Below are 16,012 nucleotides of genomic sequence, written 5' to 3'. Positions count from 1 at the left end.
TCTCAGTTAATGTTAAAAATGTACATTACACACCTCAAAACGCCAGTTATGCAATGACATTTATTATCATCCATTTTTATGTGTTTATTATGTTACTAGTTCCATATTGATTAATCGAAAAGAGAAATATTGTGCATCCACAAGGTGGTGCTCCAGGCCTGAGGCCTAAAATAAAGGAGGCAGGATACAGAGGACGCACAGGCTGACCACACCTCATTTCTTAAAACGGGCTTCTCAGGTATGACCCGCAACAATAATCAAACATGACCTTTGGAGGCAGAAATCCACTGATTTGCAGCTATAAAACATTAACTTTGTTTCATTCATTCACAGACACCGCTGCATCAACACTGAAAATACTGCTAACCTTGTGGTAAAGTGATAAAGTGTAAACTGTCGCTGTAAACCTCCTTTAAGTTTTGTTTGTCTCCAATGTGAAACCCCTCAGGAAATGTTGTGTCAGCACCTTGCGTCATGTCGCAGCACTTCGCTCAGTAGAAATGTGTCTGCTCAGTGAAGCTTTCTCACACTGCAGCGATGACAAACTCCGAGACCATCACAGAGGGGCTCCCTCTGCAGATTCTTTGGGACTGGCTAAGACACCAGAGTCTTCTCAGATCTCCATTTTTCCCAGTTTTCTTCTCTCTGACAGTTTACCTGAGCTGCTGCTTGCCCTACATTTGTCTGGATTTGCTTTGTTCCAGACTGACCCTGGTCCACCGCTTCAAGATCCGGCCTCAAAGCAAGGTGACATGGACGATGGCTTGGAGGTGCTTGAGGAACATCTTGCGCAACCATGTCTTTTTCATTTTCCCCCTGTCTGTTGTGGTCTGGTACTTCAGACCTGTGCATTCTCCTCCACTGGCACCTGAGATGCTGTCTGTTGTCAAGGATGTACTGGCCTGCCTCCTTCTGTTCGACATGCAGTACTTTTTATGGCATCTGGCGCATCACAAAGTGTCCTGGCTCTACAATTTTTTCCACAAGGAGCACCACTTCTACACGGCCACCTTCTCCCTGACGACAGAGAGCACAGGTGTCTGGGAGATGCTGACCCTCAGCTTCTTCGCATCACTGAACCCTGCACTCCTGGCTTGCCATCCACTCACAGAGATGCTCTTCTATGTGACTAACATGTATCTGTCTGTGGAGGCTCACTCAGGCTATGAATTTCCCTGGTCTCTACATAGACTGATACCCTTTGGCCTCTACGGAGGAACTCAGCATCACGACCTCCACCACCTCAAATTCAAAGTGAACTACGCGCCGTACTTCACACACTGGGACAGGCTTTTTGGCACACAGGAAGGAGTAGACACGTGGAGGAAGTCAAGGAATACAGAGACTGTAAAAAGTTCATGATTATTATGTCAAGATATTTCCCCCCCTACCCCTCCATCCCTCACCCCTCCAACCTACTTGTTTCCCCTTCTACATCCCTCCTTCATCTTCTCGGCTTTTCTCCATCCATAATATGCATTTAACTATGCCAAACCCATATCTTACTGTTGTGGTCTTTGTTAATGAGAGATAAATGTAAAAACAGAAATAAAAACACTCATGTGTCTGATGTGATGTCTCAACAAAAAGACAGAGAGGCTCATTTAGAAAACTGTGTCTGGTTGTCTTATTGCAAACAAACCAACACTACCTGATGTTAAAAGTGAATCCAGGCACATTGGTGTCACTGTCGTAATCTTGGGCTGAATGATGAGAAATGAAAGCAGACGGAGACATCAGCAGACCCAAAATAACTGGGCTAAAATGACGGTCTTCCTTCCTCATGGATTTACTGGATAAAAACAAGATTAAATGTCATTCACATTTAAAGACGTTGCACACACACCCCAGCCTTCAATCCTTGTGAGGAGCGTCATTGACACAATGCATTTCCAGACCCGTTACCGTAACCTTAACCATCACAACTAAATGTCTAACCTAACCCTTACCCTAAACCTAATTCTAACCTAGGCCTTAAAATCTAGTCTGAACCTTCAAAAAAACCATTTGAAGTCCACATTTTCCAAAAGTGTCCTCTCTCTGTTGGTAAAAACTTGTTTAAAACTTTCTGTAAAAACTTTCTATATTACACATTCTCTTAAAGTTTCTATCTCTACAAATCGTTTCAATGTTAAGTTCAATTTATGATTTTTCTTTTTTCAAAAGTTTTATGGGTAATATTCAACCACAGACATTTAGATCAGTTTCTCTGGAAAGCAACTTCTCTACTATATATATCTACTTAATCAGAATTTCCAGAATGTGGAACTTTGATTGAGCAACTAAACCACTGCGGGAAAGTCCACATGATAACACTGTGGCAGCGATAACTGGAAGAGGGTTCCTGTTTCAGCCACTCATCAACTCTTCATCAACAATCATGTTCTAGTCTTCAGTGTGGAGCTGCATTGATTATTTGATCAACAGAAAATTAATCACCAACAACTGTTCCTGTTTAATCGTTTAAGTCATTTTTCCACTCAAAATGCCAATGGATGACTCCAGATGGTTGAGCAACAGATGTTGTCAAATAGGTAAGACCTGAGGCACCTGACCTCCTCTCCACCATGGAGACCTGGACAGAGGTCCGGCCACACTAACACAGAAGAGGCAGCAGGCCATTCACACAGACAAGTGAGAAAAGCAAACATACAGAGGGACAGAGACCTGATAGCATGCAAGCTAAGGAGAAAAGGGAAAGGCTGAGTACTCAGGTTAAGATATTCATTGAGGCTGAGACTGACTGACCCACTGCAAGGATGGTGGTAACAGGTGCAAGACCTGGCCTGAGATATCGAAGATTTGAAGTTGAGGCGAAAAGATTCATTTTTAGCTCAAGAGTCAAACTATTTGATATCAGCAGGGAGGTTATGTCGGATAAAAGGCTTTGGAGCCAGCTGACTTCGTCTTAACCCTGGGCACTGACCTGTACTCTGAGAGCACATTGCACAGGATGCTACAGAAGGTATAATGAGATCAGACAGATATGAAGGGGAGAGCTAAAAATTTTATGAGTCATGAGAAGGAACCTTAAAGTCTGATCTGACATGAACAAGGAGCCAATGAAATGAAGCTACAATCCATGTACTGTGATCCAAGCTGCAGCATTCTGAGCCATTTGAAGGCTTTTTGTACGAGCACTCGGCCCAGACAGCAGCCAACAGCCAACGACAGCAGCTTTTCAGTAAGTTTAACTGTGGCGTCCAGAAGAAATGTCAAGAGATTTGAGAGTAATGTGGATGTAGGACCATCTGTATTACTGGATACTAACAATGGTTTCAACATATAAGGAACCAAAATCCATGTGACACTTTGACTCACTGTACATTTATTGAGGCTCAATGCAGTTGTTCCATCACTCATAAATGACACACAGACTTTCTAAAGAGACAGCATGAATTCTCAACACTAGAAGAGAAGCACGCTTCAGAGCAAGCAATGCATGGCAGAAAATGTCAAACCATTATCTAATAAACTGAGAGGCAGATAATTGTGAATCCTCATGTCATTCACCTGTAACACCTCTGCAGATCCCAGCCGTGCTCGAAAAATCTAACCTTAAACTCTGCTTTTACAAAAATCTTAAATCAATATTTACAATTCAATCCTATCATGTAAACATCTCAGTTGATAGCTTTTTTGAAATAATACAGTACTGTAAATATTTTAAAAAGTGCACAAAAGACACAGAGGACAGAGGAACACAGAGGAAGTGTCCACGGAGAGGGAAGTTTGGGCGTCCCTGCTTAGACTGCTGCCCCCACGACCCGGTCCCGGATAAAGCGGGTGGAAATGGATGGAAATGGATGGATGGACAAAAGACACATTCAAGCAGGAAGATTTCATCTAACTGCCACGGGACAATATATCCGTCACCTCCTCAGCTTTGCGATTTTTGCCACCTTTTGTCAGACTTTGGATCAGGATCATCCCTGCGTTCATGCCCTGACTCTCCATCCATTCCCTGAGGAGTTGGAGTGTCTGCTCCTTACTGTCACCGGGGTGGTTCAGTTCACAGGCTTCAATATCAGTGTTTCGCATCCCGCTACGTACTGCTACATCCTTCATGTCTTTCCACCCAATCACGCGTGCAATGTCAGACAGGTGAGGCTCGAGATCCTCTGTGAAAGTGAAAGACAGGAGAAATGAGGACATAGTTAAGAAAAGGGACATCATCTTCCTGTCCCACAAAAATAACTACACTCATGGCAAACAGAAACAGGAAAATTGCCACAAAAATGGCAAAACACGTAGATGAGATGTACAACTGTTCCTTGTTACCATTACTGCAAAACTGTCTTTGCAGTATGTTACTCACTACTGACTGGTTAGCACGAACCTAAATAAAATAGATCCCTCCAAGACAGAAATCGGCTGAGTAACACGATATCAGACTGAACAATCACGTGAAATGAAATGCCAGTGCAGTCTGATCATCAATCAATCGGCTATGTCATCGGAGAAGCTCATAATATAGAGAAACAGTGATAAGCTTGACTACTGCATCAGTTTCTTACCTTTAAGATGCTGCATCTCCTGAGAAGCACAAGTAGAATGAATGTTAATAGAAGATTTACTGTTTACGCAAGCTTTACAAATACAGTACCAGTCAAAGGACACACCTTCTCATCTATCAAAACTATAAAATGCACATATAAGCAATTCTATGGTAAGCAAATAAATGAAACAAAGCAAAGTGTTCTATTCCTTAGACTCTTCAAAACAGACACATTTCCCATTGATGACAGCTTTGCACACTGGGAGCCATGCTGGAGAAGTGCGTTTTTAATTTTGAATAAATCACCAACAGTGTCACCAACTAAGAATCAGACTACGTGATTTTTTTTTTTGTCTTTGACAATGTCAACACTGACAATATTTTGATGTCTTCAGTACTAATGTACAATGTAAGAAAAAATGTCCAAACTTGTGACTGGTGTATGTATGACAGTACTGACACAGAGCGAGCACATAAGCAAGAAAACGAGCGATTTCAAACAACTAACCTGTACCTCCAATAGAAAGGGGCAGCTATGTCATTTGAGAAGAGACACAAAAGCATTTATCATACATGCACATGTGCAAGTGTGACAAAAGAGGTTAATTCAAACTGTGAAAAACCCTACAAACATCCAACAGCTGGGTCAGAGCCTCATAAACAAACTGACAGAGATCACACTGGAGGATAACTTACCACATCAGCTGCATTTCCATTTGGCAGCTGGTCTGGTGTCTGTGGTCTCTTCTCTTATGAGAGCAATTATTAAAAAACAAGATACACAAACATATTATTAAAAAGATGCAAAACCAGCAATCAAATCTGAATGTTCGCTGAACTGAATGATAACAGAACCACATGTACTGTTACTGTGCTATTTTACTGAGAAACTCTAGTGCCCTCTGTTGGTCACAGTACTTATAGCGATAGAAATACTCACTCTTCTTCCAAACAAACACAGCCACTCCTACTGCCACTCCTACTACAATTAATGCAGTTACTCCAACAGCTATGCCGACTGTTTTCCCTCCTGGACAGACATGGACATTACAATTTTATTACAAAAAAACAATTTCTGTTAATGACTTAATTCAAATGCAGTCACGCTAAACTGAACCATACCATCAGTTTTGTCATTGCAGACAGTGTCATTGTGGCCTGCACAGGGTACTTTGATGCCCTCAGCACATCTTGAAGCAAAAGAAAAGCCAGTATGAGTGACAAACAATTATGACAGCAAAATTGACATTTTTATCTTTTTTTTTTTTTTTTTTAAATTCTGCTGGTGGTCTATGAGGACGAATCAATTCATTTTTTAAAAGGTGTACATACATTTTCTAGTTTCTAAATATTTGAAGGGAACTTACTGCTTACAAGGGTGGCATAATCTGCAAATTTCTGAGCCACTGACACAATAGTGATCCTTTATACATCGACACTTCCTGTCCTGGGCGGCGGTACAGGGTTCATCTTCCTCTAGATTAGCTAAAAAAATAGTAAAACCACACAACTTACATTAGTGGAACTCACAGACCTTCGCATTGCTTACGGTACAATCAACATTACAAGAAGCATAATCTTTAATATGGTGGTTGTATCAGCTTACCGGGATTTACAATATTTGTTTAAAAAAAAAAAAAAAAAAGACCAATAGATAATAACGAAAATAGTTGTCTGCTGCAGCCCTACCAGAGATACTGATGCAATCTATCAGATTGTCCCATCACTACATTAGCTCTATTAGAAAATAATACTTTATAATGTATACTCAAGTATACGTAGCTTATCTTATCTTAAAGGCTGCCTATATTAGGCAGCATGGTATCCTCCCGATTCTGACATGTTACAGTAGAAATGGTGCAGGTGGAAATAAGAAAATTACTAGCGGCTGAATTCCATTTAGCTGCTTCAGCTTCAGGGTTCTTGTACTGTTCATGCTGGCTCACTGGAATAAAGTTTATACTACCACCTGTGTCAAAATGTCTGCTGTGAAAACGCTTTATTGCACCGAAACCTCGTTTTTTTTTTAATTTTTACCACATGTTTAGTTTTTGGTTTTACTGGAAACAATGAAACAGTGATGTCCCAATGTGTTTATACCACTGGACTGAGAGCAGGATGTGCAGGGATCGCAGAACATCTGGTTCGTAGGGTGACTGCTGTAATCCCCTGGACGACAGGGATTGCATTTTCCATAATGTAGGTTCGTAGTGCAGTGCTCCACCAGATGCTGGCCTACAGCGTGGACACACAAGAGACAGAAGAAAATAACTGAATCAATCTGAGCCAGTCTGTGATATGCTCACCCGCATGGACAGCCACATGCAAACATATTCTAAAAAGTCTCCCTTTCTGGCATAACAGACACAACAATCTGAATTAACTAACACTGAATGTTGACATCTGCGGGAGCTTTTGCTTGACAGGCCTGTGTCCAACAGTACGAAAGTTGTCATTACCCACCTCTAAATAATGTTATGCTTGCATAATGCGGTCTTGCACGCGAGGTGCAAACGTCAGTGTATGAAAAAGGTGAAACATTAAACAATCCATTATGCACATGTTAGTCAGGTATGCTTACCTCGCATACGACTCCTACATTAAAGAACTCGTAAAGTGGCTTTCATATTGCTTTTCACGGTCTCATGCAGCATCTTACCAGCAGCACACAGACAACAGTCCCTCCCTTCATGGCTGTAGGTTCCGTCCACACACTGGGAGGATACAATCCTGGCGATAGAAAAAGTGAAAGTGTGATGACTATCAAACAAAAACTTAATTTAGTCATGTAATGGTGGCTTGAGGATTGGTCTTAACTCGATTCCAGAAATAACAATGTCCTTTTCAAAGTTGTTCTCTTTGGGTGATGTTCCCATTTATTGCAAATAAATGAAAACAGTTAAATACAAAACAGAACTTTATCCTGAAGTTGATGTTGAATTTAAAGAGCACTGGCTTTCCTCTGGCTGTCGGTAAGAACTGTTGTGCTCCCCACCACCGTTCAACTCAAACTACCAATCTTCACCTCATTTTGTACAGCTGCTGCTGAGCAGCTGGTGGGTGGTTACTCACTAAACAGAGAGACAAAAACTACAACGCACCCTTGTGGTCAAAATAAAGAACTTGCACAACATAAGTGAAGAATGGCTCCTACGGAAAGTGAAAGTAAGTAAGTTTCATTTCACAGTAAGTTTTAACCCAAAGTATTAGCTTAAAGAAGTGCCTGAGTATAACGTTTCAATCATGACGCCATATTGTCTTCGTCTGCTTCTCTTTCCTAACGGTTACATTTTACGAAGAAGTTTGAACTCAAGTGTTTGTGGCCAATAACGTGACCCTCTCACTTCTTTTCCCTCTGGAACTCATCCGAGCCCCAACCCCCCAACCTGCCGTCTTCAGTAACGATTAACTGCAACCCTGTTAGGTAATCTCCAATTATGGATCCACTGTTAAATGATATTAACCCTTCACTCAGACAGAAGCACAGTCAGCTACACAGACTGAACACCGCGCCTAACGCCATGTCACGATACAGCATTTAACACTACAGCTCACAAACTTCATATATACGGGCTGTTTAATTCCCTTACACTGAGATGCGCTGGGAGAACAAAACGAAGATGGTAAACCACACGGGCGACTTGTCGGGACCGTCTGCCATGTTCTCCACACTTCCTGTAACTTCAACTGTAAATGAGGCGTTGACAGTTAACGCTTGAGACAGGATCCGCTTGGGACAAGGTCCGACTGCGCAGGCGCGACTGGCTTTTTCTTTTTCTTCTTCTTCTTCTTCTTCTTCTTCTTCTTCTTCTTCTTCTCTCAGTTGCAGTCACAATTAAACAGTGCACTCAATATGTGTAGCTAACAATATAGACTGTACATAAAATTGTACTGTATAAAAATACAGTTCTGTATATTTTGTACTGTTAAGGTTGACAAGATGGTAGGCTGTGCTTTTCTTCATGACTAATACAGTTACTGTGCAAAACCCCCCTCATTAACTTACTCTCTGCCTCTTGGGCAGTACCTGGGATTTTAGAAACACTGAGAAAGTCCCCCACATCCCACCACCTCTCTGAGAAACGCAGGGATTTTTTTCTGTTCATTTCTTATTTCTATGTTTATTTCCCAGCATGAAGGTCTAAATGGTGCTCCAAAGCCCTCTCAAATATAATTGCTGAAGGCTTTATTTATTAGACTGTTCGATTGGCCCAGTCAAGTTTAAAAGCACTGAAAATAGGTTATAAAACACCCACCACGTGAAAGTTTCTAATTGCAAAATGTAAAATACCTCAATGTTGGTGAAACACATGACCTCAGTGACCTCAGTGGTAGCTGTGGCTGTGGTTACACAGACTGTCAAACTTTATTTCAGCGCATTTATAGAAACAAGGAGCCACAAAAGAATTAATAAATTGGAAAGAAATAACATTTCTCTAAGTATTTAATTTTATTCATTCAATTAGTTATATAAGAAGATTAATAAAGAAATAACATTTCTATGGTTTGCAGATGCCAGCCATAATACATGCAAAACTCAAATTGTGCCACTAGGAGGTGATATTGCTCTTTGTTGAGAGTGATGGCCCCTGGGAGTGAAGAGGGGTATGTTCTTCCTGGATCTGTCAGAGTGCTGTAAGACAATTGGTCAAAATGACTGAGATTTGATTGCATCTAATAACTGCCATCCACAGCACAAAGTACAAGACTGAAAAAAAACCCCAGCAATCATTTAGCTCAGGCCCACCTGGTCAAATTATGTTTGTAATGCATTCCTTTTAAATCATGGCTGTAATTTAATTTTCGCTAGCAGCATCCATGCTTTTTGGGTTACAGCCAGTTGTGAGGTGCTTTGTGAAAGTGAAGTCTAAATTACTACATTTTCAACCAGCTACTGACTCATATCTGTCTTTTTCTGTTCCCAAACAGGAAATCGGCCATATAAAAATAAAGCAAAGGTGATGCAGACAAGCGAAGCATTGCACATCTGGATAGGTGCCACCCTGATGCCGACTGTAGAAAAGAAAGTTCTGTAGAATGAAAGTAGCTGCACTTCTATATCAACACAATAAGTCTGTCATTTATAAAGTTCTTGCAGAGTGAATTAATGAAGCTCTTAATGTGTTATAGGCCTTTCTGTCTGTCCCATTAACAAATGAATGCTTCACCCCCACCCCACACCAAAACAACACCATATTTCTTTGATCTCTGCCAGGTGTCGTTAACAACATATTCATCTTTGAGTGAATGTATTGAGTGAATACAAGTGAAGACAGGAGTATTTGGCTGGGGAATAAAAACTTAACTTTAAGGAGAACTCCTGAGGGATTTGGTTGTTTTTGCAAGTGTACCAAATTTCAGCCCTTTGTAGTCCCAGTGAGTCCCAGTGTCGGATTTGTACCAGTCTGCCGCCTGCTCATTTGGCCCACTTAGAGAGCAAAATGAACACACACATGCACTCTTTCTCAAACACACACACACATACACAGACACACAGGTGTTGAAAAAAAAAAAAAAAACATATTAAGGAGAAACTGAAATCACTTTGGTTATCCCTTAACTTTTCAGCTAGTGCCATTATCAGGCCAATTTTATTTTATTTTTTCTTTGTAAGTTTATAAATAGATGCAGATACAGATTCCTGTGCCATTATGTGCATTGTGTGTGTGTGTGTGTGTGTGTGTGTGTGTGTGTGTGTGTGTGTGTGTGTGTGTATGATGCGTTTTGTGCTAATTAGAAAATGTTACGATGCCAGCATGCTAAAAATAGTGAACACGGTAAGCTTTATACCTGCTAAACGCCAATGGTTCACATTGTGAGCACATCAGCATGCGGACATTAGCATTTAGCTCAAATCAACGCTGTGCCCAAGTATAGCCTCGCAGAGCTGCTACATGGAACTATTTCCATGCATCCTGAGTTGAAACAGCTAACATGTAATGCATATCCAAACCTGAAAAAGCAAGTAGACCATGAAATGACCACTATAATTATTTTTTTTATCAACAGAGGTGACTCTTTACAAGATGGCTTTATATGTATGAGAAGAGAAAAAGAAATCTCTTTAAGAACGGTAATATAAGGACATTCATACAATTCAAATGTGGCAAGTGAACCAGGTGAGCCTCCCCCTCAGCTGCTAGCTTTGAGGATAAATAAGTGGATCGGTTTAACATGGTCTTCTTGGCACAGATGCATTTATTTTGGCAGCTCACCCTCTGTTATGTGTGGAATAATCCTTACGATATAGTGTAATAATAATCGCATATAAAACTGTTACCAATAGGCCACAATGAGAGCACACCTCTCCTCCATTCTGCTGTGCTGCAACAAAACCAAATGGCTGCAAAACCACAGCCAGAGAAGTGCAAAGCTCATAGATTTCAGCTGTGTGGAAAGACATTATCATCCACGGCCAATGTGTTCCGCCTCCCATCGCCCCCAGGTCATATGCAGAATAAGGCAGAGTAATAGCTCCACTGAGATGGAGGGGAGGAAAAATAAAATAGAATAAAACAATGTTTTGTTGTTCGGAGGAAGCTGCTAGAAGGGACCATGTTGCAAAGCCTCCCTGGAGACACAGGAGAAGAGGGAGGAGATGAGTCGGGGAGGCAGTAGGTAACAGCTCTTGTCTTTCGGTAAAAGAAGCACCAGAAAGAGAGGACACTTCAGAGGTTGTCGCTGCCTCTGTCATTAATGTTGTACTGCATTGTCGTGTGTTTCAGATGTCGTTCCCTATAGTCTGTTTTTAGAAAATGGGTCACGACAGTGTTAACTCAAAACTAAAATCAACAAGCAAAGCAACAAGTTTTTTTCCCTTAAAGTACACTATGCATTTGTTAAATTAAAATTGAACGCATGTTGTGGAGGAGTTCTTCATATTCCTTATTTGTTCCTTGAAGTTGAGCTTCCTCTTTAACTTGAGCTGTAGCACTTCTTTTATAGAGCCAGAGCTGTTAGGCCTACAGGTAGAAATCATAATCCATGAATGCACTGAGAGTGAATATGAAAACTGTATTTCCAAAGGGATCGGCTTTGCTCTTTCAATTCAGAGTAGCTATACTGCTGTGACTTTGACATTTAAACATAACCACCGTGACAGTTTTCACTTTTTCTGTCTTGAAGTGAATATTTGAAGTATTCACCTTAAAAAGAACCACACTGACAAGATTCACAGTTTTAGCATTCTGAGCTCATATTCAGATGCTGAAACCGTGGTATTGGGGGGGATGATAATTCAGGCAGGAGTGTCTTTATTCTGGATATCTTGAATGCATTAAGAGCAAAAGAGGAAATAACTAATGCAAGGCAAAGACATCTATTGCTAACTGCTTTTCTGCCTTGTGTCCAGTATAGAAGAAACGGGGACTGGATGGGGACAAACCTGATGCTTCTTCACACAGAGAACAGGAAGAGAGTCATGCTGCTCTTCAACTACAGGAAATAACCTCTGTACTGATGACGCAGGTCTCAGGGGAATGCTCAGCAAGTTCTGTAGACGCGAAGCCTTCTGTACGCTCTGTAAGTGCATGAGCGACGGGGCTGTGCAAGGCCGTGCAACATGTTGCAGCAGGGACACACACGTCCACGCGCTCAGTTCTTTGAGTGCCGTACATTAAGAAGTAAGCATTGTGTTCATCACCGAATCGTCAAAAACAACCACAGTATCTCACTGTCTTTCTCCCCCTCGGCACCAGCTTACACACACGCACACAAACTAGATAAAAAGACGTAAATCTGTAAAGCTGCCACTAGACGATATGTCTGTGCTGAGAGATTTCCCCCCACAACACATCCAGCGGTCTGCCTAATTAGAGCCGAGCGTATCTGTGGGCAAGGGAGTGTCTGCACATGGAAGGGGGATTTGGCCGAGGGTGTTCATTCACTGGGCTGTCTGGTGGGGAAGACAATGGAGAGGAGTGCAGATTGGATGCCTTGTTCCAAACTGTGCCGAGCACTTTTCTCCAGCACAGAGGAAGGACAAGAATAACGACGGTTGAATATCCCATAGAGATGGATTTATCGGGACTATTGATATTGGAAAAAATCCGGTTAGAGACTTCATCAGAACAGAGCAGCAGTGGGAGGCTGAGCTGAGCCTGTAGGCCAGGGCAAACTGACTCCAGCCCTGCCTGTCCTGTCCTTTACCTGTCCTCTCTGTCCTCAGAGTGGGCCCACTCCAGTCATTTGTCCTTTGTCTAGACCATTACACGAAAGGACGTTTTCCCATTCTGACCTGCAGGACAACCCTCCTCTTGTTTCAGCGAGCAGAATATTTGAACATTTTATATGTCTATAGTCCTCAGGGTGTCTCTAAACCTTATGTAAACTGTAGCAGTGATCTACATCAGAAATTCCCAACCACGGGTACTTACCCAAGGTGTGGCCTACTTCTGCAGTTGTCAGGACGAGAGACATAATTCATTTGAAAAAAATGCAAATGACCATTTGTTTTAGAAAATACACATCCTCACATTAAGTCAACTGTTACAACTGAACACCACGTGTTGCGATTGAGCGTGTGTGAACATAGTCAGCAAGCGAACAGAGAAGTTAGAAGTGATGACTGGGTTCAACAAAAGTCATGGAATAAATGTTGAAATAGTTAGAGTAGCTAAAAGTAACGGACGCACTATGAAGCGGTTTGCTAAGAGTAATGAATAAACTGCATATCACCAAGGAGCAAGCTAGCTTGGAAGATGGAAACGCTGACATTCAGTGGCTGGAAATATTAAGGAATTTATGGAATAAGTGAAAAAATTTTTTTTTTAAGTAATGAGTAATAAATTCAGTTTTTTGACTAACGAGCCCAACACTGCTAACTGGTTTTGCTAAACGTAAAGAATTAAAGGTTGTAGCAGTTGAAGTAATGCAATTACAGTTGAAACGGTCAGCTATATGCAATGACTAAATAGATTTACAGTGAAGCCTATTTTAATACAACATAATAACCAACCAATAAATCTCATGGAGCATTCACTTCAGTGAAATGAGTCCACTTTTACATGAAACTTTACTCATTCACCCACAAAGAAAACACACAGAATTGTGTGATCAGACTCATCTCACACACACACACACACACACACACACACACACACACACACACACACAGTCATGCACATAAAAAGCACCTTCCACCCACCAGCCTGGAAAGTATTAACCTTTTCATCTCATGTCACCTTTTCGTCCAACTTCATGCATCACGCTCACATGCCTACAGACACATGCCACACTGCACACATGCACATGACGAGCTGGTGTGAGCACACACAGATTCATACACACCAACAATACAGACACACAAACGGCTGCAGATATCTCAGAGGAACTTCAGAGAATTCAGGGAGTGGAGAGTCATTTGGTTAAAGAGGACCAAACTGCAGGAAATGAGAATCATTGACCCTCCCTTGTGACCGAATTTACAATCTGTGCCTGAAATCAGTTGGAGGAAGAAAGAAAACAGAGAAAGTTAGCTGGAGAAGGAAATGTTTGAGCGTCTATAAATAGAAGGCCCACGTTTGAAATGATTCTGAAAGGCATGCAGTCATTTATTATTCAGCTCATATTGCTCCATGTTTATCACATAGAATGAGTAAAAGAAGCCTGTTTGGGATTTAGATTCACTTTCTGACAATAGCACATTGGAAACTAGTGATAGGCTTTGCTGTATTTATGAAAGCACAAAGACATACAAAGTCTTTTCTGTATATAAACTCTGATTTAGATGTGACAGGTTTGCATGAATTTTTGAAATAATACAAACTTACACACTGTGCTGCAGCATAAAGCTTGCAACCAAGTAAAAGAGCATCGAAGTGAAGCTTTAAACCAGTCGATCAAATACTGTATTTGCCAAAAAGCTGCTGTATCCTGTAAAGCCTAAATCAGTTTGGCTCCTCAAATGCAAAACCAAGCAATCTATTTGTCTCAGATCAGCACCTATGTCATCAGCTTTGTGCACTGCTCGGCTGTCCTCAGACAAAAGGGGATTTAATTACACCCCTCGAACACTTTGTGCACCTTCGTTTAAGATTTTTAGCACAACCAACAATGACGATGGGAGGCTGCGTTTGAGCGTGAGGCATTAATGAAAACAAACAGTACATGGTGAGCGTGAAGAGAAAAAAGCCTTTTGCATTGAAAAGGTGCACGGGGCCTCATTCATAATTCAGAGGCGTCGCAGCGATATGAGAGAGGAGGACGCATCTGTCTGCATTACGCCAGCGTTGCCTCTGCGTTGCATCACCCTCCCGGGTGGTTCGTTTTCGAGAGTTTAATACGCTCCCTATCAGTTGCGCTCTGGCTGTGGCTAATTTCAGCCCCAGATAAGAGCCTTTATTTGTCACCCAGCTCCTTTGGCCTGTCACACAGCCTAGAAGTGCCTCCTCTGTCTGAGATCTTTGAGGGAGTGCTGACTGGATGCGCTGCTGTTTGTCTATATGTTACTTGTGACTGTTCAGTGTGCAGCATCACAAGTGAGGATATTATGAACCCTCAGCACTAACTCGAAACCCATCCCCCACACACACATGTATAGCTGTCTCCCCACACAAAGAGAGGCGCATGTGCCTTATTACACACACGCACACACACACACACACACAGCTGGCTGCTGGTCTGTCTGACCTAGTTTATTTCTGTAGGCTGCTCTAATGGAGGGAGCGAGCGTGGTGTATTATCTGACTGCTTCTGATTTGCATTTCTGCCCTGTCACTGGCAGATGGCACCAGAGGTCGAAAGCAGAACTTTTTGGAGGCCCTCTCTCACACAGGACACGCAATGCACACACGCACGCACACGCACACATGCACACAAGCTTCACACATATCGATGCTGAAATGATCAAGGTGACTTGCTTCCTGCTGTATGCACTTCATAGCAGGTGAAAGAAAGCATTTTGCATATGATGCAGGTGTGTGGCGGCAAACACACACACACACACACACACATACACACCCACACGCTGTACATGCAGCGCATGTGTGCGCACGGGTGGAGAGGCTGGTGCTCTGAACCGTCGCGTTTGGTTGACACCCTCTGCTCTTGCATAGTTCGTGCTTAATAGGAAGGAAGTGATGAATCACACACACTTATTTGTGGTAGTGGTGAGTGTTCAAGTACAGATAGGGTCCGTCTCTCTCACTCTCTCTATCTCGCACATACACACATATATGTGCACTCTCTCTCTCTCTCTCTCTCTCTCTCTCTGTCTCTCTCTCTCTAGAAATCACAGAGGAAGTGAACAGACATGAAACCTCAGCACTTTGTCACTGTCTATCTGATGGAAGTCTCTGTCATGGTTGAAATCATTCAGAAAGAACATGATGTCGGTTTTATTGTGACACAGAAATGGTGTGTTTACGTGTCAGCCATTGCGGCAGGACACGTGAGACATCACACAAATAAGAGCCGATACTGTGCACCTCCTGTCTACATGTGCTGCTCTTTTTTTTAATTAAATCTGATCGAATCTGGCTTTGTGGGTTGCAGAATAGACGCACGGCAGCTTTA

The 16,012-nt window shown here is 42.0% G+C and overlaps 2 protein-coding genes across 2 annotated transcripts; one reads left to right on the top strand and one right to left on the bottom strand.

The window, feature by feature from the left end:
• The first annotated feature begins 537 nt into the window (after positions 1–537).
• Positions 538–1,529, top strand: LOC143328461 (cholesterol 25-hydroxylase-like protein). The gene has a single exon (XM_076743609.1). It carries the CDS (start codon positions 538–540, stop codon positions 1,360–1,362), a length of 825 nt encoding a protein of 274 aa, XP_076599724.1. The 3' UTR covers positions 1,363–1,529.
• A 1,788-nt stretch (positions 1,530–3,317) lies between these two features.
• fas (Fas cell surface death receptor) lies at positions 3,318–8,225 on the bottom strand. The gene is made up of 9 exons (XM_076742309.1): positions 8,089–8,225; positions 7,158–7,228; positions 6,599–6,733; positions 5,866–5,983; positions 5,621–5,688; positions 5,439–5,528; positions 5,195–5,247; positions 4,518–4,536; positions 3,318–4,121 (listed from the first exon to the last, which is right to left on the bottom strand). Exons 1-9 carry the CDS (start codon positions 8,157–8,159, stop codon positions 3,847–3,849), a joined length of 900 nt encoding a protein of 299 aa, XP_076598424.1. The 5' UTR covers positions 8,160–8,225; the 3' UTR covers positions 3,318–3,846.
• Positions 8,226–16,012: the final 7,787 nt, after the last annotated feature.

This window comes from Chaetodon auriga, chromosome 11 (genome assembly GCF_051107435.1).
Source record: "Chaetodon auriga isolate fChaAug3 chromosome 11, fChaAug3.hap1, whole genome shotgun sequence".
In the NCBI taxonomy this organism is placed as follows: Eukaryota; Metazoa; Chordata; class Actinopteri; order Chaetodontiformes; family Chaetodontidae; genus Chaetodon; species Chaetodon auriga.
The sequence above is the reverse complement of the archived record's forward strand: the minus strand, read 5'-3'. Positions and strand labels throughout refer to the sequence as shown.